At 45.4% G+C, this 24,514-nt stretch overlaps 1 protein-coding gene across 1 annotated transcript; it reads left to right on the top strand.

Moving 5' to 3' along the window:
- The first annotated feature begins 18,321 nt into the window (after window positions 1-18,321).
- Window positions 18,322-24,388, top strand: RCC1 (regulator of chromosome condensation 1). The gene is made up of 10 exons (XM_007935822.1): window positions 18,322-18,394; window positions 18,858-18,965; window positions 19,842-20,029; window positions 20,192-20,371; window positions 21,121-21,217; window positions 21,315-21,437; window positions 22,179-22,334; window positions 22,586-22,705; window positions 23,088-23,240; window positions 24,213-24,388. The coding sequence occupies exons 1-10, from the start codon at window positions 18,322-18,324 to the stop codon at window positions 24,386-24,388; spliced, it is 1,374 nt and encodes a 457-aa protein (XP_007934013.1).
- Window positions 24,389-24,514: the final 126 nt, after the last annotated feature.

Genomic DNA, 24,514 nt, shown 5'->3' on the forward strand with positions numbered 1-24,514 from the left:
GAAAAAGTGATTTCTTCCTGCGTTGGAGAAAGAGGTTTGCAGAGCAGGAAAGCAGTCCTGCCGGGAAGGGGCTGCTTTAGAAACTCCAGGATGGGCTGGTTAGGATCTGCTGCTAGGAACCAAGCCTCTGCGTCAGCAGGCACCCAGACGGAAACTTTTGACCCCTTGGAGAGTGTGCTGTGATCTCCGCATCAACTTGCTCTGTCAATAGTTTACTTACTGGCCGTTTACTGTGTGCTGTTCTTGTAGGAATGGAAAACAGTGGTAAGAAAGGTCCCACGTGGCCTGTATGTAGTTCCTGGACTCTTTGGGTGCAGACTTCATGTGGGTCCCCAGTTTCAGTCCAAAACCCACCAACCCATTGCCGTGGAGTCGTATCCGACTCATAGCGATCCCTCCTTGGGTTTCCAAGGCAGTATCACTACGGAAGTAGATTGCCCAACCTTCCTTCCGAGGAGTGGCTGGTGGGTTGGAACTGCCAGCCTTCTGGTTAGCAGTCAAATGCCTTAGGCACTACGCTACCAGAACTCCACTTTTCAGTCCAAAGTGTTCACCTATGTATGCCCTTGGAGTTTGGACACTCCTGCCAGCAGCTGTCATTCATTCATCTAATATTAATTGAGCTTGTCCAACCAAGTGTGACTTGTGCCCTAGCAGAATTTTTTTTTTTTAATTTTTATTGTGATTTGGGTGAAAGTTTACAGAGCAAATTCTTTTTCCATACAGCAGTTCATATATTCAAACACGTTTTGTCTTATGACATTGATTACAATCCCTAGGTAACAGCTCTCTTCCCACTTCCTCTCTATAATTACCTCTTTTCCTGTGTCCTTCCCTCCTGAGAACTCCTGCCCCATCCCCCAGCTGTCTCCCCATGCAAATACTGCCATTTCTGTTCTCCCACAATTAATTGCTCCAAGGAGTGTATCTACTTGATGCAAATGTTTACTCCATATGGCTGTCTATTGTTTGGCTGGAAGCCACAGGAGTGAGTTCAGTTCCAGACCTGATGGGTAACTAGGGGCCATAGCCTTGGGGGTCTCACCAGGCTCTATCAGACCAGCATACCTGGTCTTCTTTTTTTTTTTTTTTTTTTATGATTTTGAGTTTTGTTCCACATTGTTCTCCCACCCCATCCAAGATCTCCTGCACTGATTCACCTCCTAGTGGTTGACAGTGGTAGCCAGACACCAACTGATTCTTCTGGTCTCATCATCCTGTAGGTTGAGGATCACGTGGTCTACTAGTTCCTTGGACTAATTTTTACGTGTGTCTTTGGTTTTCTTTATTCTTTGCTGTGGATGAGGAGAGACCCATCATTGCATCTAGATGGCCACTTCCAGGCTTTTAAGACCCCAGTCTCTACTCACCAAAGTGGGATGTAGAATAATGTTTTTGTGTAGTATGTTATGCCATTTGAGCTTGATGTCCCCTGTGATCATGGTCCAGAGCCCACAGGTGCAACTACTCGCTCCCTCAGGGTAGCTGGCTGTGGTTGAGAAGTCACTGCAGCCTTGTCCCTTGTCAGCTCCACTATACACCCAGACATTCTTACAACACATACAAATAGAAACATCTGGGAGACAGACTTTGGATGGAAGGGTTAGGATGCTTCAGCTAGGGGCACAGCAGATGCAGAGGCATGGAGGTATAGATGAGTGTCGTTATCATGACACCACAGGTGTTTAAGTCTGACTGGAGCAAAGGGTGTAAGGACAGGAGTAACAGGTGGTAGAACTGGAGAAGGAGGCAGGTTAGGCCATTGAGGGTTTGGTGTGGAGACCTGAATGGGTTGGAAGGGTCAGGAAGTTTTCCCCCAAGAAGACCTATGAGAGGAATGTGGGAAGTTGGATAGGAGTTCACCAGACTCACCAGATTCCTGTTGTAAAGACATGGCAAAAGCAGGAGGCCTGTTTTATTTAGCTTTGTAATTTACTACTCAGGTATCTTAGGCTATCCACCCAGTTTCTCTGAGTCTTAGGCCTGATGGTTTAGTGGTTTATGAGGTCAGCCACTAATGGAAAGGTTTGTGGTTCAAACCCACTGGCCACTTCATGGGAAAGAGGTGGCAGTCTGGTTCTGTAAAGATTTACAGCCTTCAGAACCCTATGGGGCAGTCACTGTGTTCTTACAGTGTCACCGTGAGTCAGAATAGACTTGAAGGCGACAATTTAGGTTTGGTTGTTGCTTCCTTTCTGTAAAATGAATGTAAGAGGCATATGGTAAGGATTACTGATAATCCTATAATTTTCATAAGGCAGTGGTTTGAAGCATCTGGTAAAAAATGTGGCCTCATAGAAAAATGAACACATACAGGCCCAGGCACCACTCTGCAAGCAAAGGGGACCCCAGGTGAAGAGCTCCTTGTGCAAAGTGTACAAGTTGTGTGCCTGGCATGTAGCAGGAGCTCAGCGTATGTCAACACATGAGCCACTCTCCTCTCTTCTCTCCTGGAGACCTTTCACAAAAGAGATTGTTCAGCCTCCGAGTCTGGCAGGCAGGTGTCTGCCTCCTGGCAGGGGAGAGCAAGGGGACAGCTGCAGAGATGACTCTATCTCCCTTTGTAGAAATGAGGTTATGGTGAAGTGAGGTCATAGAGTCACAGCAGGAACACGACACTCCCCTGAAGACTGAGGCCCAAACCAAATCCCATTGCCATCAAGTTGATTCCAACACATAGAGACCCTGTCAGGACAGAGTAGAACTGCACCATAAAGTTTACAAAGCTGTCAATCTATTTTTATTATTTTATATTTTTATTGCGGGTTGGGTGAAAGTTTACAGAGCAAATTGGTTTTCCATACCACCATTCATACACATTTTGTGTCATGACATTGACTGCAGTTCCCCACAATATAACAGCTCTCTTCCCACTTCCTCTCCGTAGTTATCTCTTCCCTGTGTTCTTCTTTTCTGTGCATTCCTGCCCTCTGAGCTATCTCCCTGTGGAAATACTGCCCTTCTGTTCTCCCAGGATTGATCATTTTAGGGAGTGTATCTGCCTGATGTAAATGTTCGCCCTATATGCCTGTCTGTTGTTTGGCTGAAAGCCAAGTGCAAAAAGGGTGTGGAGGTGGCATCTTCTGATCTCCTGTAATTTCACAAGAGAAAGACAGAATCACCAAAAGCTTGTTCTTATGAGGCCAGACATGCCGCCACTATCCAGCCTTTTACTAATTCTCACACCAACCTTCCCTCCCACGTCACTCACTACTACTTCTGCTGGGTTCAATAATTTGTTGTAATGGCCACACAGAACTCATAGACAATACTCACGATTATGGGGTTTATTAGGGAACAAACAGCTATTATTCAGATTCAAGAATGCGCTCAAATATAGTTCTTCAATCAAGACAGTCTCCCCTCTGCTGTGCCCTCAGACGTGCCTCTCTGGCCTTTGGCCTCTCAACCTGGCCTCTGCCCTGCAAATGTTATAAAGCTCGTTTAGCTGTGCCAATTGTTGTTGTTATGTGCCGTCGAGTCGGACCTGACTCATAGCGACCCCTCCTCGGGTTTCCAAGGTGGTATCACTATGGAAGTAGATTGCCCAACCTTCCTTCCGAGGAGTAGCTGGTGGATTTGAACCCCCAGCCTTCTGGTTAGCAGTCAAGTCCCAACATCAACAAGTTCTATACACCTTCTGTGCATGGTCCCACCCAGTAATCTGGTGGGAGTTAAAAAGACTATGGCTAGAAAAGCCATACCAAGTAATTCATTGCACCATGCTATGGGAGTGAGTTCAGTTTCAGATCTGAAGGGTGACTAGGGGCCATAGTCTGAGGGCTCTCAACAGGCTCTATCAGACCAGTAAACCTGGTCTATGCTATGATTCTGAGTTTTGTTCCACATTGTTCTTCCGCTCTATCCAGGATCTCCTGCGCTGATCCCTTTCCAAGTTGTTGATGGTGGTAGCTGGGCACCATCTAGTTCTTCTGGTCTCATGGTCATATAAGCTGAAGTTTGCATGGTCCACTAGTCCCTTGGCCTAATTGTTTCCATGCATCTTTGGTTTTCTTCATTCTTCTTTGCTCTGGATGAGGAGAGACCAATTGTTGCATCTGCGTGGCCACTTGTAAGCTTTTAAGACCACAGTCACTACTCACCAAAGTAGAATGTAGAACAATGTTTTTGTATAGTATGTTATGCCAATTGAAGTTGATGTTCCCTCAACCATGGTCCAAAACCAAGGCTACAAATCTTTACAGATGCAGACTGCCTCATCTTTTCTGTGACAGTGGCTCATGGATTTGTACAGCCTGCCTTTTCAGTTAGCAGCTGAGTGCTCAACCACCGTGCCACCAGGGTTCTTAATTAAGGCCCAAGGAGAAGTAATATGGGGCTGGGGTGGTGAGGGGGAGGTGTTCTGGCTCTGGAAGAGAGTGGTCAGGAGACCTGGGATTTCATTTCACTGTTGTGTATCTTGGGGCCACTACTGCCTTTCCCTGAGCCTCAGCTACCTCATCTATAAAACGCGCGTGCGCACGTGTGTGTGTGTATGTGTGTGTGTGTGTGTGTGTGAGAGAGTGATTATGATCACACCCACCTCAGAGGGCAGGGCAGAGGTGAGCATTCTGGGAGAGGCTGACACCTGGAGGTGCCTATTAGTGGAAGTTGATTCTGTATCAGACTTTTAATTATTTGTGACTCTTATGCCTCGCTCTTCTCCCAGGTTTTAAGTTCCCTGAACATGGAAACTGTGTCTGTCCTGGGATGGGAGTTGGGGACAGAAAACTACTCCGTATGCACAGCCTAGACACTCACTGTCTCCTTAAAAACACATCCAGAGCGTTTAAAGAGTGAGTCTCTCAAAAGGATTAATTTGTGCAGATGAAGGACGTATAGGCAGGTCTTGCCCCCTCATCACCTGCCCTGCCTTAGTGATTGCTCACAGCAGCCCCGTGCAATGCCCATTTTAGAGATGAAGAAACTGAGGTTTAAAGAGAATTCAAGTCTGTCAGACTTCAAAGCTGGTGCTTTCTCTACCGCATCAGGGAGTTGTACCTGTTGTCCTTTCATCTTTCCCCAGATACGTCACCCCCCGGCCCCCCTCTCAGGCCCTAGCTGCCTCAGTGTCTCCTCTCTGGTCTGACCATCCTCTCCCTCACAGCAGCCGGCTTCTGCTCTCTGTTCCTTCTTGTGTTTGGCCATGCTCAGCTCACAAGGGAATCCTGTGGAGGCCTGCTCAGACTGCCACAGTCCCCTGCCTGCCTTCCACAGATCTGTTCGTTTTTTTTAATCACACATACCTGGGTTTCCTTCCTGGCTCTCATTTGCTGGCTGTGTGAACCTAGGCAAGTAAATTCACCTCTCTGAGCCTCCATTCCCTCAACTGTGAAATGAGAGTGATGGGGGCAGTGGTGGTTCAGTGGCAGAATTCTTGCCTACCTTGTGGGAGACCTGGGTTCAATTCCTGGCCAATGGTTCTCAGGCACAGCTACCACCAGTCTGTCAGTGGAGGCTTTTGCATTGCTGTGTATTGAACAGGTTTCAATGGGACTTCTGGACTAAGACAGACTTGGAAGAACCCAGGCAATCTACTTCAGCCAGTGAAAACCCTGTAATCGAGAGTCTGATTCCATTGTGCATGGGGCCTCTATGAGTTGGATACTGACTTGAGAACCATTAAGAACAATGGTGCCTTCTTCAGCTTGTTAAAAATTATGAGTTGTTGCTTACAGAAGATTCAGTAAGTTGCCAGGGCCCCAATAAGACTCATATTTTAGGGAATGGGCGGAATGTTTGATAGACATGTAAATTAATTATGTTCCAAAAGCCTGACCCAGTTTCCCTTCGAGGGAGTGGTTAGTTTGGGAATGGGGGAAGGAGCAGAGAAGGTTTAGCAGAGTAGGTGACAATGAGACATGAGCAGAAGTTCTTCCTTGTGCCCGATAAGGGATGGGAAGGACATTGAAGGAATAGAGATACAGGTGATGTGGAGAGAACACTATGTAGTCTAGCTTGGTATGTCTGGCACAGAGTTTGTGTGGGAAGAGAAGGAAGGATGTGACACAAAGGATGAAGGCAAAAGATATGTTGGTACCAGATCCTAAAGGCCTCTGGTACCAGGAGTGGGGAGCAGGAAGACCAGAGACAAGCTGGTATTTTTTTTTTTCTGGGAGGTGGTCGAGGGTGTAAGAGACAGTTCCTCTGCAGACTGAAAGACTTGTGGAGTGTGGGGAAGAAGTGGGGCAGAGGCTTGGAACAGAGTCTTAAAATAATCAAAGTTTCTGGAGTCTCATCTGTTTGGGTCAGATCTTGGCTTCTTCCAGTCTTGGGCAAGATACTTTACTTTCAGAGTCTGAATCTTAGTTTCTTCATTTGTAATGTGGGATCGATGTGTCCCACTTGCAGTGAGGTGCTGCAGAATGGTAGTCAAAACATAAATGGCTAAGGAGGCATTGACTGGGTTGGTTCTAAGCTACAATAATGAATTTTTTTGTTAACACTCTATCATACCAGCGACTTCATATAGCTCTTATTTTTATGTTTCCACGTCAGGTCTTGCCTGTAGGTCAGCCCATCATTAGCACCAATTAATTGACATAATTCTGTTTCCTGTTTTTTCACCTGACTTCTTTTTTTTGGGGGTGGGGGTATTATGATTGGATGAATGTTTACAGAGCAAATTCGTTTTCCATACAGCAGTGCATACACATTTTGTTTCATAACATTGACTCCAGTTCCCCACAATGTTACAGGTCTCTTCCCACTTCCTCCCTGTAGCTACCTCTTCCCTGTATCTTGCCTATGCATTCCTGCCCCCTGAGCTATCTCCCTGTGCAAATACTGCCCTTCTGTTCTCTCATGATTGATCATTCTAAGGAATGTTTCTTCTGATGTAAATGTTCACCCTATATATTTGTCTGTTGTTTGGCTGGAGTCCACAGGAGTGACTCCTGTGACCTGAAGGGTGACTAGGGGCCATAGTCTCAGAGGTCTCACCAGGTTCTAGCAGACCAGTAAACCTGATCTTTTTTTTATGATTTTGAGTTTTGTTCCACATTGTTCTCCTGCTCTATCCAGGATGTCCTGCACTGATCCCTTTCTGAGTGGTTGACAGTGGTAGCTGGGCACCATCTAGTTCTTCTGGTCTCATGGTCATATATGCTGAGGTTTGCATGGTCCACTAGTCCCTTGGACTAATTGTTTCCATGCATCTTTGGTTTTCTTCATTCTTCTTTGCTCTGGACGAGGAGAGACCCATTGTTGCGTCTAGATGACCACTTGCAAATTTTTTTTTTTTTTTATTAGGATTTGGGTGAAGATTTACAGAGTAAATTCACTTTTCATACAGCAGTTCACATATACTTTGTCTCATGTCATTGACCAAAATTTACAATGCAGCAGCTCCCCTCCCACTTCCTCCCCACAGTTACCTCCTCCCAGTGTCCATCCCTTCATACTCTTCGAGAGGCCCATTGTCTGCCAAACCTGTATATGATCTTGGATACACTCTCCATTTAGACATACATAATTGTTTAGCTTGTTCACCCATCTATCCGTCCCTATACCCATGTTTGCTTTCATTAACAACTCAGTATTGTATTTACAAAGGGGTTCATATTTGTTGTTTGTACTGCCCATGTAACTCTCTCTGTCTTTCTCATCCTCAATGCTGCCATATTGGTCACTCACATTTGGTACATTGCCCTTCTCTTCACCCAAATCAATATTTATCTCTATCTATCTAACAGCATTCCCTCCACTTCCCTCCCACCCCTGGTAACCAACAAAGAAAATGTCCTCCAATATATAAACATTTCCTTAACTTTTACAATAACGGACTAATACAATATTTGTTCTTTTGTGACTGACTTATTTCGCTCAGCATAATGTCCTCCAAGTTCATCCACGTTATGCGGTGTTTTGCAGATTCTACATTATTCTTTAGCGTTGCATAGTATTCCATTGTGTGAACGTACCAAAGTTTGGTTATCCATTCCTCAGTTGTTGGACATCTAGGTTGTTTCCAAGTTTTGGCTATTGTAAATAGTGCTGCGATGAACATCGGCGTGCATATATCTGTTCTTGTTATGGCTCTCACTTCTTTAGGGTATATACCTAGTAATGGGATGGCTGGGTCAAATGTATTTGTATTTCCAACTTTTGAAGGAATCGCCATACTGCTTTCCACAATGGTTGTACCATTTGACAGTCCCACCAGCAGTGTATGAGAGTCCCAATCTCTCCACAACCTCGCCAGCATTTGTTATTTTCTGTCTTGTTGAACTTTGCTACTAGTGCTGGAGCAAGATGGTATCTCATTGTTGTTTTGATTTGCATCTCTCTAATAGCTAATGATCGTGAGCATTTCTTCATATGTTTGTTGGCCGCTTGAATATCCTCCTTGGTGAAGTGTCTATTCATGTCTTCTGCCCATTTTTTAATTGGATTGTTTGTCTTTTTGTTATTGAGGTGTTGGAGTGTTCTATAAATTCTAGAGATAAGTCCCTTGTCAGATATGTTATTACCAAATATTTTTTCCCAATCTGTAGGTTCTCTTTTGACTCTTTTGGAGAAGTCTTTGGAAGCACATAAACATTTAATTTTTAGAAGGTCCCAATCATCTGGCTTCTCTTCTGCTGTTGGCACTTGCAAATTTTTAAGACACCAGTTGTTACCCACCAAAGTAGAATGTAGAACAATGTTTTTGTGTAGTATGTTATGCTAGTTGAGCTTGGTGTCTCCTGCAACTATAGTCCCAAGCCCACAGGCCCAACTACTTGCTCTCTCAGGGTGGTTGGCTGTAGCTAAGAAATTATCATAACTCTGCCCTTTGTTAGCTCTGTTGTATATATGGACATTCCTGCATACACATATGTAGAAATAACCTCTGTCAGTCTATATATGGTCATGGTTTACCTGACTTTTTGTTGTGAGTACTTTTCCATGCTGCTATGCAGTCTCTCTCCCGTGTACAGCTCACTGCTGCAGATCATTCTGGTAAACTGATGAGAGGTTTGCCTTGGGCAGGGGAGGGCCCTGGATACAATGAACTGGCTGCCATCCTGACCGGGAATGCAAGCTGCCTACCTTAGCAAGGGCATACCTGTTCTATCCCACAGCCCTAACCTGTCCAACTCTGCCTCCTTAACATCCTCTCTTGGATGGCCTGCTATGAGTACTTCAGAGTTAATGAGAACCCCTGACAAAATGGAGTCCCAGACCTGTTTGTCCCATAGTGTTCTCCCTCTCCCTAAATGGCTGTCTGTCATCCACTTAGTCCTTTCAGCCAATGCCTGGGAGACTTTTTAGGATGAAACAGTCATTCTTGATCCCACCCTCTTCCTTACTTCCCTCATCTAATCCTTCAGTAATCCGAGATCTATTTTGTCTGTGTTTCTCTGTTGCCTTCAGACTGAATCAAGTCTCTATCATCTCTCACTTGGACATCTACAGTAGCTTCCTAGAGGAGTCTTCCCATTCCCACTGTTAGGGACTGATCCATTTCATTTTCTTTACAGTAGCCAGAACATTTTTTTTTTTTGCCACCATTATCACTCTCTAAAATCCACTATGATTAACATAAACCCAGTGGTCTCCTAAACAAAAATTCCCCTTTCTCCTTCCCTTCCACTCCTCACCACCACTAAGAATCTTTGGTGTCTGTGTATTTGCTTATTTCATATAAGTGACATCATAACTGTGTTTGTCGTTTTGTGACTGAATTGTTTCACTCAGCATGTTTTCAAGCTTCGTCCGTGTTGTGGCATGCATCAGGACTTCATCTCTCTTTATGGCTGGATCATATTCCATCGTATGTCGCATTTTGTTTATCCGTTCATCTGTTGATGGACATTTGAGGTGTTTCGCCTTTTGGCTACTGTGAAAGTGTTGCAATGAACATTGGTGTACAAGTTGCTGTTTCTGTTCCTGCTTTCTTCTGGGTATATACCTAGGATTGGGATTCCTGGGTCATATGGTAATTCTGTGTTTACCTTTGAGGACTTGCTGCCACACTGCTTTCCACAGTGGCTGTACCATTTGACATTGCTACCAGCCATGGATGAGGGTTCCAGTTTCTCCACAACCTCACCAACACTTGTTGTTTTCCATTTTTCTGATCATTGCCATTTTAATGGGGGTGAGGTGAGGTCTCAATGTGGTTTTTGATTTGCATTTGCCTGATGGCTAATGATGGTAAACATCTTTTCATGTGTTTTTGGCTATTTGATATCCTCTTTTTGATGAATTGTCTGTTCAAGTCCTTTGCCCATTTTTTGATTAGATTTTTCGTTTTTTTGTTAAGTTGTAGAAGTGTGTTATATATATATATATATATATATATTTGGATATTAGCCCCTTATCTGATACATATGATTCCTGAAAATTTTCTCCCAATCTTTAGGTTAGGTTATCTTTTCACTTTGTTGACAGAACAGTCTTTTAAAAATGTAAATCCTATGAAGATACTCTCCTATTTAAAACTTTTCAGTGGTTTTCCTCCAAGGCCTTGCATGATCTGGCCCCTGCCTACCTTTTGCTACTTAGCTGATCATTCTCCAGCTCCAGCCTCACTGGCCTCCCCAGGTTCTTAATCACACTGCACTGTTTACTGGACACTTTTCTCTCTTCTGCAGCTGAAGTCAGCCTTCTCACATTTCAGGTCTTAGCTTAAATGTCACTTCCATGACCACTCTCTTCCCTTACCCCCATGTTGTTCTCTTACCACATAACCTTATTTATTCTTCACATAGCATCACCTATAATGATTTTGTTTTAACTTATTTTCTTTCCCACTAGAGTATAAGCTCCATGAGAGTAGCTCCTTGTTGTTGGCTATACTACCTGGCTCAGAGCCAATCTGTAGTAATAGGCACTCAATAAATATTTGGAGAATAATGAACAAATGCTGCCATTTATTGAGTACTTACTGTGTGCTTGGCACTGCAACGTCCTTTACAAACAGTATTTTGTTCAGACTTGACAACAGCACTAAAAACAGCCATTGCACCCCCTTTTAGAGATGAAAAGACAGAGCAGTTAAGGCTGATGACCAACCATGGTCTCAAGAGCACAGATGAACAAGTGGCAGTGCCCTCTAATCCCAGATAGTGTGTATATGTGTATACGTGTGTGCATGTGTGCACGCGCTCGCTTGTGTATCTATATGTACATGTATGTATGTATGTGTGTATATATATATATATGGGAGCTCTGGTAGCATAGTGCCTAAGGCACTTGACTGCTAACCAGAAGGCTGGCAGTTCAAACCCACCAGCCACCCCTCGGAAGGAAGATGGGGCAATCTACTTCCGTAGTGATACTGCCTCGGAAACCTAAGGAGGGATTGCTATGAGTTGGGTCCAACTCGACGGCACATAACAACAACATATATATATATATGTATATGTATATGTATATATATATATGTATAGGAGCTCTGATAGCATAGTGCCTAAGGCATTTGACTGCTAACCAGAAGGCTGGCAGTTCAAACCCACCAACTACTCCTTGGAAGGAAGGTTGGGCAATGTACTTCCACAGTGATACTGCCTCGGAAACCCAAGGAGGGGTTGCTATGAGTTGGGTTCGACTTAATGGCAATGAGTTTGGTTTTATATATATATCTATACACACACTTGCACACACACACGTGTGTGTGTGTGTGTGTGTATATATTTTTACTTTTATTGTGGTGAAAATATATACAAGAGAATGTATATTTTTTTTACTGTGAGAAATGGAGCCTCAAAGAAGCTGCCACCCCAGCAGAATGAAAGGACTGACAGCAGCTTAGAACTGCGACCTTATCAGGAGTTAGTACTGGGCCAGTCACAGCCTGTGCAAGCTCAGCCTGCAGAAGTCCCACCCACCCAGGCTCAGCAGGATTCCAGGCCCTTGGCCACTTCCTCATCTTGGGTACTTTGTCCTCCACCCCTAGAATAGTAAGCAAAAAAGGAAATGGCTGGGACTACTGGTCTTGTGTTTGCACACCGTGGAGTGGGAAGCTGGAAAAGTTGAGGCCCTGGAACCTATTAGAAGAAAGAAATCTGAAAGGGGTGGTGGGGTGGTTGGTTGGGCCCATAGCTGAGCCAGAGAAGGGCTCTTGTGGTTCTTACTCCATTTGTAGCCTTGGGCAGAGTCTCTGTCATTCTTTGGCCCTCAATTACCTCATCTCATCTCTAAATCGGAGGAGGTGTGTTAGATTAGATCAGTGGTTCCCAACTAGGGGTATACCTGAGAGTTACCTGGGATAGGGCCTAGACATAATGACGACAGTAATATTGTTCTGTTGACCACTTACCATGTAAGTACTTTTACAGTATTAGCTCATTTAATCTTCACATTCTCACAACACCTTACACATTTAATCTTAGACTTCACAAAGATGTAGGTACCATCGAGTCGGCTTCGATTCATACTAACCCTGTGTACAACAGAACAAAACACTGCCTGGTCCTGCGTCAGCCTCACAGTTCTTGCTATACCTGAGCCCATCGTTGTAGCCACTGTGTCAATCCGTTTCATTGAGGGTCTTCCCCTTTTTCACTGACCTTCCACTTTACCAAGCATGATATCCTTCTCCAGGGAATGGTCTCTTCTGACAACACGACCAAAGTAGATGAGATGAAATCTGGCCATTCTCTCTTCCAAGGAGCATTCTGTCTGGGCTTCTTCCAGGACAGATTTGTTAGTTCTTCTGGCAGTCCATGGTACTTTCTGTATTCTTCACCAGCACCACTACTCAAAAGCATCACCTCTTCTTTGGTCTTTCTTATTCATTGTCCAGGTTTTACATGCATGCGAGGCAATTGAAAACACCTTGGTTTGGGTCAGGCACACCTTAGTCTTCAAAGTGACATCTTTGCTACTTATCACTTTAAAGAGGTCTTTTGCAGCAGATTTGCCCAGTGCAGTATGTCCCGATTTCTTGACTGCTGCTTCCACTGATGTTGATTGTGGAACCAAGTAATATGAAGTCTTGGACAAGTTCAATCTTTTCTCCATTTATCATGATGCTGCTTATTGGTCCAGTTGTGAGGATTTTTGTTTTCTTTATGTTAAGGTATAATTCAACTGAACACTGTAGTCTTTGATCTTCATCAGTAAGTGCTTCAAGTCATCTTCACTTTCAGCAAGCAAGGTTCTGTCTGTCATCTGCATGTCGCAGGTTGTTAATGAGTCTTCCCCCAGTCCTGATGCCATGTTCTTCATATAATCCAGCATCTCGGATTATTTGCTAAGCGTACAGATTGAATAAATATAGTGAAAAGATACAACCCTGATGAACTCCTTTCCTGAGTTTAAACCATGCAGTATCCCCTTGTTCTGTTTGAATGACAGCCTCCTGGTCCATGTATGGGTTTGTCATGAGCACAATTAAGTGTTCTGGAATTCCTGTTCTACTCGGTGCTATCCATAATTTGTTATGATCCACACAGTCGAGTGCTTTTGCATAGTCAATAAAACACAAATAAACATCTTTCTATATTCTTTGCTTTCAGCCAAGATCCATCTGACATCACCAATGATATCACTCGTTCCATGTCCTCTTCTGAATCCAGCTTGCATTTCTGGAAGTTCACGGTCATTATACTACTGCAGCTCCTTTTTAATTATCTTAAGCAGAATTTTACTTGTGTGCGATATTAATGATATTGTTTGATAATTTCCACATTTTGTGGGATCACCTTTCTTTTTAATGGGTACAAATATGGATCTCTTCCAGTCACTTGGCCAAGTGGCTGTTTTCCAGATTTCTTGGCATAGACGAGTAAGTGCTTCCGACATGGCATCTGTCTGTTGAAACTTGTCAGTGGGAATTCTGTCTATCCTTAGAGCCTTGTTTTTCTCCAATTCCTTCTTTGCAGCTTCAACTTTTTCTTTCAATACCGTTGATCATATGCCACTTCCTGAAATAGATGAACATCAACCAGTTCTTTTTGGTACAGTGACTGTGTATTCTTTCCATCTTCTTTGTTGTTTCCTGCATCATTCAATATTTTGTCCATAGAATCTTTCAATATTGCAACTCAAGGTTTGAATTTTTTCTTCAGTTCCTTTAGCTTGAGAAATGCTCACCATGTTCTTCCAGTGTGGTTTTCAACTCCAGGTCTTTGCACATTTCATTATAATAATTGACTTTGTCTTCTCAAGCTGCTCATTGAAATCTTCTGTTCAGCTCTTTTATCCTGTCGATTCTTCCATTCACTTTAGCTACTCTCCATTCAAGAGCATGTTTCAGAGTCTCTTCTAACATCTATTTTGATCTTTTATTTCTTTCCTGTGTTTTTAATGACCTTTTGCTTTCTTCATGGATGATGTTCTTTTTTTATTTTATTGTGATTTGGGTGAAAGTTTACAAAGCAAATTCACTTTCCATACAGCAGTTCACATATACTTTGTCTCATGACATTGACTACAATTTACCACAATGCAACAGCCACCCACCCACTTCCTCCCCATAGTTACCTCTTCCCTGTGTCCTTCCCTCCGTGCACTCTTGCCCCCTGAACTGTCTCCCTGTGCATACACAGCCCTTCTATTCTCCCATGATTGTTCTCTCCAAGGAGTTATGTTCTGGTTACCTAGTTCCACTCTGATAGGAATATACCACCAATGGGATGGCCTTAACAAACAGGAGTTTTTTCTCTTACAGTTTGGAGGCTTTAAGTCCAAGTTCAAAGAGCCAGGCTCTAGGGGCTGGGTGAAAGCCCCTCAGCCTTGGGGTTCAGCTCTGCCTCTTGTTCCTGGCCCACTGGAGCTAGAGGCTTTTCTTCCCTCAGACAGCTGCTGGCTACTGAGACTGACAAGCCAAAGGTTGACAAGTAAAAAGGCATAGTCCTGATGTTACCAAACCACATGGCAGGCCATTAATTCAAGTCCATTGAAAGTCCCCAGGTCGGCAGAGCATGGTAGGCTGCTAAACAATGACACGGCTACATGTAGGGTGCAAGCGTGCCATAAGCTAGAGACCATTCCCAAAGCTGCTTCTTATATTTGGGAAACCAACTTCATTCCTAAAGTAGCTACTCAGCTGCTTGTGGTAGGTCCCACCATGGAGTTGATTGCCAGTCTTATCATGGAAAATAACTACCACCAGCTGCCCAGCCACTCAGCCAGGCCCAACCAAGTTGACATACAACTTTGACTACCACAGAGTGTATCTACCTAGTGTAAATGTTTTCATGGATGATGTAGATGATGTTCTTTATGTCATCCCACAGTTTCTCTGGTTTTTGGTCATTGGTGTTCAGTGAGTCAAATCTATTCTTCAGATGGTCTCTGAATTCAAGTGTGATATAATCAAGGTCATATTTTGGCTCTTGTGGACATGTTTTAATTGTCTTCAGCTTCAGTGTGAACTTGCATAGGAGCAATTGATGGTCCATTCCACAGTCAGCTCCTGGCCTTGTTTTGGCTGAAGATAGTGAGCTTCTCCATCACCTCTTGGCATAAATGTTGTCATTCTGATACCTGTGTATTCCATCTGGCGAGCTCCACATGTATAGCTGCCATTTGTTGTTGATAAAAGGTATTTGCAATGAATAAGTTGTTAGTCTTGCAGAATTCTGTTATGTGATCTCCAGTGTCATTTCTGTCACCAAGGCCATACTTTCCAACTACCAATGATTCTTATTTGCAACTTTTGTATTCCAATCACCAGTAATAATCAGTACATCTTGATTGCATGTTTGGTCAATTTCAGACTGCAGAAGTTGGTAAAAATCTTCAATTTCCTTGTCTTTGGCTTTGGTGGTTGGTGTGTAAATTTGAATAATAGTATTAACTGGTCTTCCTTGTGGGTGTATGGATATTATCCTATCACTGACAGCATTGTATTTCAGGATAGATCTTGAAACATTTTTTGTGATGATGAAGGCCATGCCATTCTTTTTCAATTTGTCATTCCTGGCATAGTACATCATGTGGTGATTCAAAATAGCCCAAACCAGTCTATTTTAGCTCACTATGCCTAAGATAACGATTTTTATGCATTCCATTTCATTTTTGACAACTTCTAATTTTCCTAGATTCATACTTTGTACATTCCATGTTCCTATTATTAATGGATGTTTGTAGCTGTTTCTTCCCATTTTGAGTTGTACTGTGGTGGCTTCCATGTTGCTGTAAAGGAAGAAGGACAGGGCCATCCACTTCTGAAAACATTGGCCATTGAAAACCTTATGAATAGCTATGAGACACCATCTGCTGTATTACTGGAAAACTTTATGAATAGCCCTGAAACATTGTCTGATATAGTGCTGGAAGGTGAGCCCTGGTTGGAAGGCACTCAAACTACAACTGGAGAAAAGCTGCTTCCTCAAAGTAGACTCGACTTTAATGATGTGTTGGAGTAAAGCTTTCAGGTACTGCAGTAAAACCTGAAAAAGATAGAACCTGTGAAAGGTGGAAATCTGTCAGAGATGGAAGACTGAAATATTTTCCACTAAAAAAAGTGATAGAGCAGTGGTAAGCCTGGGAGACCTGGAAAAACAAGACAGTCCCATCAAGTTCCAGCTTTCACAGGTTTCACTGTATCATTATCTTTTTTTGCTGATGAGAAGACGGAATCACAAAGAGGTTGAATTACCCAAGGTCAAATAGCTAGAATATTGCTAGTGACAGAATGAAACATTGCCTGGTCCTGCCATCTCCGTGAACGTTGGTATGTTCAAGCCCATTGGTGACTATTGTGTCCTTCCAACCTGAGGCGCTCATTTTCTTGACTAAAAGAAAAAAAAAAAAAACTCACTCCTATCGAGTCAATTCCAACTCATATTTCAAACCCCCTTTGGATTTCTGAGGCAGTAAAGCTTTACAGAAGTAGATTGCCCAGTCTTCCTTCCACGGAGTGTTTGGTGGGTTTGAACTGCCAACCTTCTGGTTATCAAACAATATTCTGTGGTAGAGTTCACACTGACTAATTTTCAGAAGTAGATCACTAGGCCTGTCTTCGTAGTCTGTCTTAGTCTAGAAGCTCTACTGAAACCTGTCCACCATAGGTGACCCTGCTGGTATTTTAAATTACAGTGGCATAAGCTTCCGGAATCACAGCAATCTGGAAGCCACTACAATATGACAAATGACAGACTTTAGTAACCACCTAATGCTGTAAGCACCTCTCTATCTGAATTGCTGCAAAGTGCCCCCACCCCCAACGATCCATTCCAAGGGGTTCACAGTCCAGGGTTTGGAAGTCTCAGGGTTAGACATTTTCATGTCTTCTGTGGTCTTAAAGACCAGAGTTTAATAAAGATTTATTTCCAGAGATGGGGTGTAGATGAGAAGGAGGCTTCAGATAAAATTTGGGCTGGATTGGAATCTGGGCAGCTGGGAGATTATTCCTGTTCTCAGAAGCCCAGATAAGACATGGGAGGATGTGGCAGCAGCCAATTCAAGGAGGGGTGGGGCTGAGGGTTGAGATTTTCAGCTGCCCTGGGTTTTACTAGGTTCAGTCTTTTTTTCTTGTCACCCAAAAGTGATTTCTTCTCCCTCTTTTGTAATACCTGGTGTTGATATATATATAAGCATGGCTGTATTTTTTTTTTTTAACCTCTTGTTGGACAGTTTAAATCAAAGCCAACCTCCTTCCACGAGTGACGCTTCTGGATCAAATAGCAGGAGTGGTCTGGTTTGATGTTATTTAATGAAAATATCCCTCTCTTTTTTTTTTTTTGTCTGATTATAACGGTAATAGTTATTACTGTATCTTGGGTTGGAGAGTTATAGGGGCACTTCATTTAATGTCATCCTTCAATGTTTATATGTTTTATAATAAAATAATTAAAAAAATGTGATGTCTCTTATTAAACATCTTAGATAATATAGGAAAGCACAAAGGAAAAAATAAAAGCTATCCATAATCCAGTTTTACAGAGGTTACCATGTATTAATATTGGATGTATCATTATCATTATTGCCTTGTTCTGTGTATCTTCTTATGTGTATGTGTATTTATTTTTCCAAAAGTGGGATGGCAGGCTCTTTTTCAGTCTGCTTGTTTTACTTGCAGTTGTGAAGATCTAGTAAAGTCCTCCCTGTTCAATAAATCCATCACTGTTAATGGCCTCAGTATTGTATCATGAATATACCACATATTATCTAGCCAACCCCTACTTTTGAGCATCTGGATTATTCCATTTTTTGTTTGTTTTGTTTTTAATGTTGTGAAGAATGCAGTAGAGAATATTTGTTGAAGCTCAGCCTTTGGGTGCATCCATTATTCTTTTCTTGGGATAAATTCCAAGAAGTGGAATTGTTGGCAGTTCCTCTTTACCTTTTTGGGGGCTTCTAATATATGCTGTCTGATAGGAGCAAGAAAAGGTTTGCCTTTTCTTACATGATGTGTTTGGCTGGGTTTTTCAGGAGAGGAAGATGCCACCCAAGCGCATAGCTAAGAGAAGATCACCCCCAGAAGATGCCACCCCCAAAAGCAAGAAAGTAAAGGGTAAGGTGGGGTAGCTGTGTAGGAATCTGGGTGCAGGTGGCCGGCCTCCTGGAGCTCCAGGATCTGGGACAGGGTCTCCACTCAGCTGGAGGGTCCCCTACAGCCCATTGAATCCCTCCCTCTGGGAATGAAGAGGTACTGGGAGTACTGGAAAAACTAGATCCCAGGGCTTTGGCCCAGGCAGTAGTGCATTACGATTAGGATCATTGACTTCTAGGCCCGGGTTCAAGTTCTAGCTCTGCAACTTTCTGACTGTGTGACTTTAGGGAATCACTTAACCTCGCTGAGGTTAGATGACCCCGTTCATAAAATGAAGGGCTGTTGTGCATTTGGGAGGTGACTGTGGTTTCCTCTCTCCTGGGAGCCTGGAGGTGGGTGGGAGGAAAGAAATCCGCCCCCAGTCCGGGGAAAGGGGGGAAATGTGGGCCCGCTGCATGCTCAGACAGTTGTCTGTCTTTTGCAGACCCTCGTAACCAGGCAGTGAGGGCCGCCGCCTCCCACTGCGTTCCCGGCGCCGGCTCCTGCCGAGGTGCCTGCGGCCCGAGCCCTCCTGACCGGAAAACCCGACCAGGTGGCTCCCTGCCCAGCGTAGCCTCTACGCAGCCGCGGCCACACCCCCGGGGCGGAGGGCTGGACGCCAATGGCTGTCCGGGGCCTTGGCCTGGCAGCTTCTATTGACCAGGATAGGGCCTTGTGTCGCCCGTGATTGGCCCATACCTCTCTTCACAAACGCCTCTGCTATCAGTTCTACCCCCTTCTCTTCAACTTCTGTCTGCTCCCAGGATAGGGGTGGAAGGGGTTAGTCAGTTCTGCGAATATGTTCAGTAGTTGACAGCCATAGCAAGGAAATGGGGCTGGAGCGGGGTGGGGGGAGGTGGCTAGGATGGAGGCTGGGGACTGTAATCTGACCCATGTAATCTCTATTGGTTTCGGTGCAAGCTCCACTATTTACCGTTGTGTGGTCCGTCATTTAAGGCCTCGGAGACTCTCTCCCCTTTATTATCAAACGCGATCCTAAATATGGATGATCTGGAGCATAATTTGGGGGAATTCCAAAGAAATTTAACATTCGTAGAGTAAGCTGGCAGTAAAGGGAAGGCGTTATTATCTGGGCCCTGACTGTTGGTACTATGGCTCCTGACCAAAAAGTTAATCAGAGAAACTATCCTGTGTCCTCCCAGGATTGGCTCCTCTTCTCCTCCTCACCAAGTTTCATTTCAAAATATTATGCTGTCTTGTTTCTGTCACCTCCTATCATGTTAATAATGTGCTCAGTTATTAATTTCCATGAAAGCCCTGTGAGATAGGTACTTTTTTCCTGTAAAATGGGATCAGAAAGGTCATAGCGGGGCCTTGAACCCAGGTCTCCGTTATCCCAAAGCCCCAGCAGTAACTGCTTTCTTCTGTCATTCCTCTCACTCAGGGGCTGTCTTTTTTTGTACCTCAGTCTCTCATAGATCCCACAGCACAGAACCAGGCATGGTGTTGACACTGGGCCAGGGTGACGTGGGCCAGCTAGGGCTGGGTGAGAATGTGATGGAGAGGAAGAAGCCAGCCCTGGTGCCCATTCCAGAGGATGTTGTTCAGGCTGAGGCTGGAGGCATGCACACTGTGTGTCTAAGCAAGACTGGCCAGGTAGGTTGGGGGTGATTGGACAGGGCATTGGTTGGGGGGATACTTGGGGCTTTAGGCCACACACATTTCTCTGGAAGTGGCCCTCCTAGCCATCTGGGACTGGACTAAACAAGAAGGGATTGAGAGGCCAGACCTTGTACTAATGGGGTTCTCCTGGCGCAGGTCTATTCCTTTGGCTGCAATGATGAGGGTGCCCTGGGAAGGGACACATCAGTGGAAGGCTCAGAGATGGTCCCCGGGAAAGTGGACCTGCAGGAGAAGGTGGTACAGGTATCGGCAGGAGACAGCCACACAGCGGCTCTCACCGAGGATGGCCGTGTCTTCCTCTGGGGCTCCTTCCGGGTAAGGCTGGTCTGGAACACTGCATGGGGCCTGTGGGTAGAGTTAACCAGTGGGACCCCAAAGATAATATATGCCCCCATGGCACTTGCTGGTGGGGAAGTCAGGGCCCATATCTCTGGCTTTTTCAGCCATGCTTGTCCTCACTGTCTCACTGCTTCTTTGACTCTGATGTTATAAAGTGGGCCTGCTCCCTTCACCCATCTCCCTGCCTCCAGCCTTTGTTTCCCCTTCCCAGCCCTCTTTCCCCATATCCCTAGAATTTGGGAAGTTGAAGGGATTGTCACATCTCAGTTTACAAAACAGAGGAGTGTAATTTAAAAAGCAGATTCAGCATTAAAAGTGCTTTGGTGCTTTGGCCTTTAATTTATTTCAAAATGTCAAAAGTAAAGAAATCTCATGAGGTTTTTCTAGTTTATAAAAAAGGGAGCTATTTTCTAAAAATGTTACGGAGAGTTTCAAACACATACGGAAATAATTAGAATAATATACTGAACCCCCCCCCCATCTACTCACCACAGAGCCTCAGCAGTTCGCAGCACGTGGCCAGACTTGTTTCATCTCTATTCCTTTCTACTTCCTGACTCCTTTGTTATTCATTCATATAAGTATTTCAGTATGTGGTCTGGCTTCTCACCTCTCCATCCCCATCCCACCACTGCCTTTAACCAGTGGCTGCCTACATGCCTGGATTGGGCTGGTGAGAGGCAGGCAAGCAGGATTGGCTGAGAAGTGCTCCGCTTCTCCTGCAGGACAATAATGGAGTGATTGGGCTCTTGGAGCCCATGAAGAAGAGCATGGTGCCTGTGCAAGTGCAGCTAGATGTGCCCGTGGTAAAGGTGGCCTCAGGTGAGCCAAGGTACTCTGTTCTAGGGCTGGCCCAACCCTGGGCTTGGCAAGCCTTACATCCCTCACCTTCTAAGAACGTTCATCTGTTCACCTTCAGGGAATGACCACTTGGTGCTGTTGTCAGCTGATGGTGACCTCTACACCTTGGGATGTGGCGAGCAGGGCCAGTTGGGCCGGGTGCCTGAATTATTCTCTAACCGTGGTGGCCGGCACGGTCTTGGTAGGTGGCTTTGGCAATTTTGGTGGGGCAGCTTGGCAAGCCACCCACCCAGTGAGGGCTCAAGGCAGGAGAGGAGAGAGATTCCCTCTAGCTGCTCAGGCTGTGACATCAGACAGACCTGGGGTGGTGGTTAAGAGCTCAGACTTTTGAACCAGTCTACCCTGGATTTAAATACTGTTTCTACTACCTACTAGCTATGGAACCCTGGACATAGTCTTCTCATGTAGATAATATTAGTACCTACCTCATCGAGTGGTTGTGAAGTTAAACGAGTTAACATAGAAAAGTACCTGGCATGTTGCAAACTCCATGCAAATGTCATCTCTGTGGCTGTGGGAAGGAGCCCTGGTGGCACAACAGTTAATTACTTGGCTGCTGATCAGAAGGTTAGCAGTTCAGAACCCCCCAGAGGCTCTGCAGGAGAAAGACCTGGCAATGTGCTCCCAGGAAAATCACAGCCTGGAACACCCTGTGGGGCAGTTCTTCTGTGTCACATGGGGCGGCTGTGAGCCAAAGTCAACTCAATGGCACCTAACAGCAATGGCTAACAGTTGCTGGGAGTCCAATCAAGACACTTGTACTCTGTGGTCATCCGTTTCCTCTTCTGTGAGCTTTCTGTTCTCTGGTTGGTTTCCCTCCTAGGGTTTAAGTTAGAGAAAAGAAATGGGCTGAGGGAGGTAGAGGGAAAAAGGGCTACATGGGTCTGTCTGCCGCTCACTCTGGCTTCCCTTTTGACTACAGAACGACTCCTTGTCCCCAAGTGTGTGAAGCTGAAATCCAGGGGTAGCCGGGGCTATGTGAAGTTTCAGGACGTCTTCTGTGGTGCCTACTTTACTTTTGCTGTCTCCCGGGAGGGCCACATATATGGCTTTGGTCTCTCCAACTACCATCAGCTTGGTGAGTGTGGCGTCTAGCCTCAGGCATCACCTAGAGCAACCTGGGTCCTAATCCTTACTCCTCAACTCTGTTGTCGTTTACCCTTGGCGGGATTACCTCACCCCTGAGAGCCATAGTTTTGTCATTTGTAAAGTGAGAATATTCCTAGCTGGTGGGGGATGACCTCACTTGGGGAGGGGCTGAGAAGGGCAACTCCTTAAACACCTTCATTCCGGACAGATCTGTCTTGGCCTTCTCTCCCTCATCCTCAGGAACTCCAGGCACAGAATCTTGCTTTGTACCCCAGAACCTGACATCTTTCAAGAATTCCACCAAGTCCTGGGTGGGCTTCTCTGGTGGCCAGCACCATACGGTCTGCATGGATTCAGAAGGTGGGACCTCCAGGTCTTCTCTGGGTTGAGGATGGCGTGTTCCCTGGGCTTAGTCCTGACTAGACTCCAAAGACCAAAAGACCATGTGCTTGGAACCTAGGCCTGCTCTGTGGGTTGGGCCAGACATGGGTCCGTGAGGCCACCTCCCTCCCCCCGGAGTCCTGGGGCTCTTGCAAGTGTGAGCTCACTGGAGAGCTATGTGAGGGCCTGTGTGGAAGTTCTCCCAGGCCTCCTCCAAAACTGGGAAGAGACGGAATGCCTTCTAGCCATCCTGGAAGCAAAGGCCAAGCTCCCACCAACATGGGAACTCACCTGGCCACAGCACCTACTTTGCCTGAAGCATGCCGCCTTCTACTGCTCATCTCTTTCCCTCCTCCCACAGGAAAAGCATACAGCCTGGGCCGGGCTGAGTATGGGCGGCTGGGCCTCGGGGAGGGTGCTGAGGAGAAGAGCATACCCACCCTCATCCCCAGACTGCCTGCTGTCTCCTCAGTGGCTTGTGGGGCCTCTGTGGGGTATGCTGTGACCAAAGATGGTAAGTGGGGCTTCCCACAATTGGTCTGGTTGCGGCTTGGGGTCATAATTCTTAACCAAACTCCCTGGCAGGCTCATATGTCCACCATGAGTAGAGCCGAGATAAGGACAGCAGTGTTTGGAGTAACACTGTTTTCCTCCTGATTCTCAGAAGCTCTTGCTTTGATGAACAGAAAACAAATTATTTTAGAAAAGGTAGTTTGTTCTGTAGGAGAGAAAAAGAGCAAAGGGAGGAGATAGCACTGAAGCCCAGATGGCAGTGGGACTTGAACGCTGGTCCCCAGGCCCCTAATCCAGGCTTCTGTTTATACCCTCCACCACAGTGTCTTGCTATATTTAGCACCTAGGATGTGCCAGCCTCCCAGAGAGTTGTACTTAGAATCTTACTAGGACAGAGAAGGCTCAGTAGTCAGGGTCCTGGCCAGCACAACAGGGAGAGTAGGAACAAGTGGCACTGAAGCCTGAGCAAGTGAGTGAGTGGGACAGCTGTGGAGGCTGATAGAAGTCTTGGGGGTGGAGGGTTATATGGTCTGACCTATCCAAGAAAGCTTCCTGAGGAAGTGGGGCTTACACTGTACCTCAAAGTTTCAATCCTTTATGAGAAAGAAAAGAAGGGCATTCTAGACAGAGGACTGTCTGGAGCTTTCTCAAAGGTAGTTGGTCCTGGAGAATGGGGGGGGGGCAGTGTAGAGGGTTGGGAAGTGGCCAGTCATGTGGTGGCATCAATACTATGTATGGGAGCAGCGAAAAGCCTTTGCAATGTTTAAGGACTGTGATCTCTGGCTTTATAAAGCTCTTTTTTATCTATCATGTCCCTGGCTTCACTCAGCTCTCCTGAACCTCCAGGGGCTGAGACCTGGCAGGCTGGTGCAAGCTAAGGCCAGAATTCACCCCCCATCCCAGACTTCTCACGGTATGGATGGGTGGGGCAGGGGATCCTGGAGATAGCTGCCCCAATTTGTCTCCCTTGCAGGTCGTGCTTTCGCCTGGGGCATGGGCACCAACTACCAGCTGGGCACGGGGCAGGATGAGGATGTCTGGAGCCCTGTGGAGATGACAGGCAAACAGTTGGAGAACCGCGTGGTCTTGTCTGTGTCCAGTGGGGGCCAGCACACAGTCTTATTAGTCAAGGACAAGGAACGGAGTTGATGAAGCCCCTGAGGGCCTGGCTTCTGGCCCCCTCAGCCTTCCTCATGGATCAGGGAAGCAGTGACAGCTACAGGTCCCAGCAGCCCTCCCCTCAACCCTGAGTACTCTGTCACCGCCTGCCTTTTT

This window comes from Orycteropus afer, unplaced genomic scaffold (genome assembly GCF_000298275.1).
Source record: "Orycteropus afer afer isolate SDZICR_OR568_19922 unplaced genomic scaffold, OryAfe1.0 scaffold00031, whole genome shotgun sequence".
NCBI lineage: Eukaryota > Metazoa > Chordata > Mammalia > Tubulidentata > Orycteropodidae > Orycteropus > Orycteropus afer.

Excerpts from the sequence above, each read along its gene's own strand:
- RCC1 (XM_007935822.1), top strand. The coding sequence starts at position 18,322 with ATGCCACCCAAGCGCATAGCTAAGAGAAGATCACCCCCAGAAGATGCC. Across the intron at positions 18,966-19,841 it reads TGACCGGAAAACCCGACCAG|TCTCTCATAGATCCCACAGC; the intron begins GTGGCTCCCTGC and ends TTTGTACCTCAG. Across the intron at positions 20,030-20,191 it reads GTCTAAGCAAGACTGGCCAG|GTCTATTCCTTTGGCTGCAA; the intron begins GTAGGTTGGGGG and ends CTCCTGGCGCAG.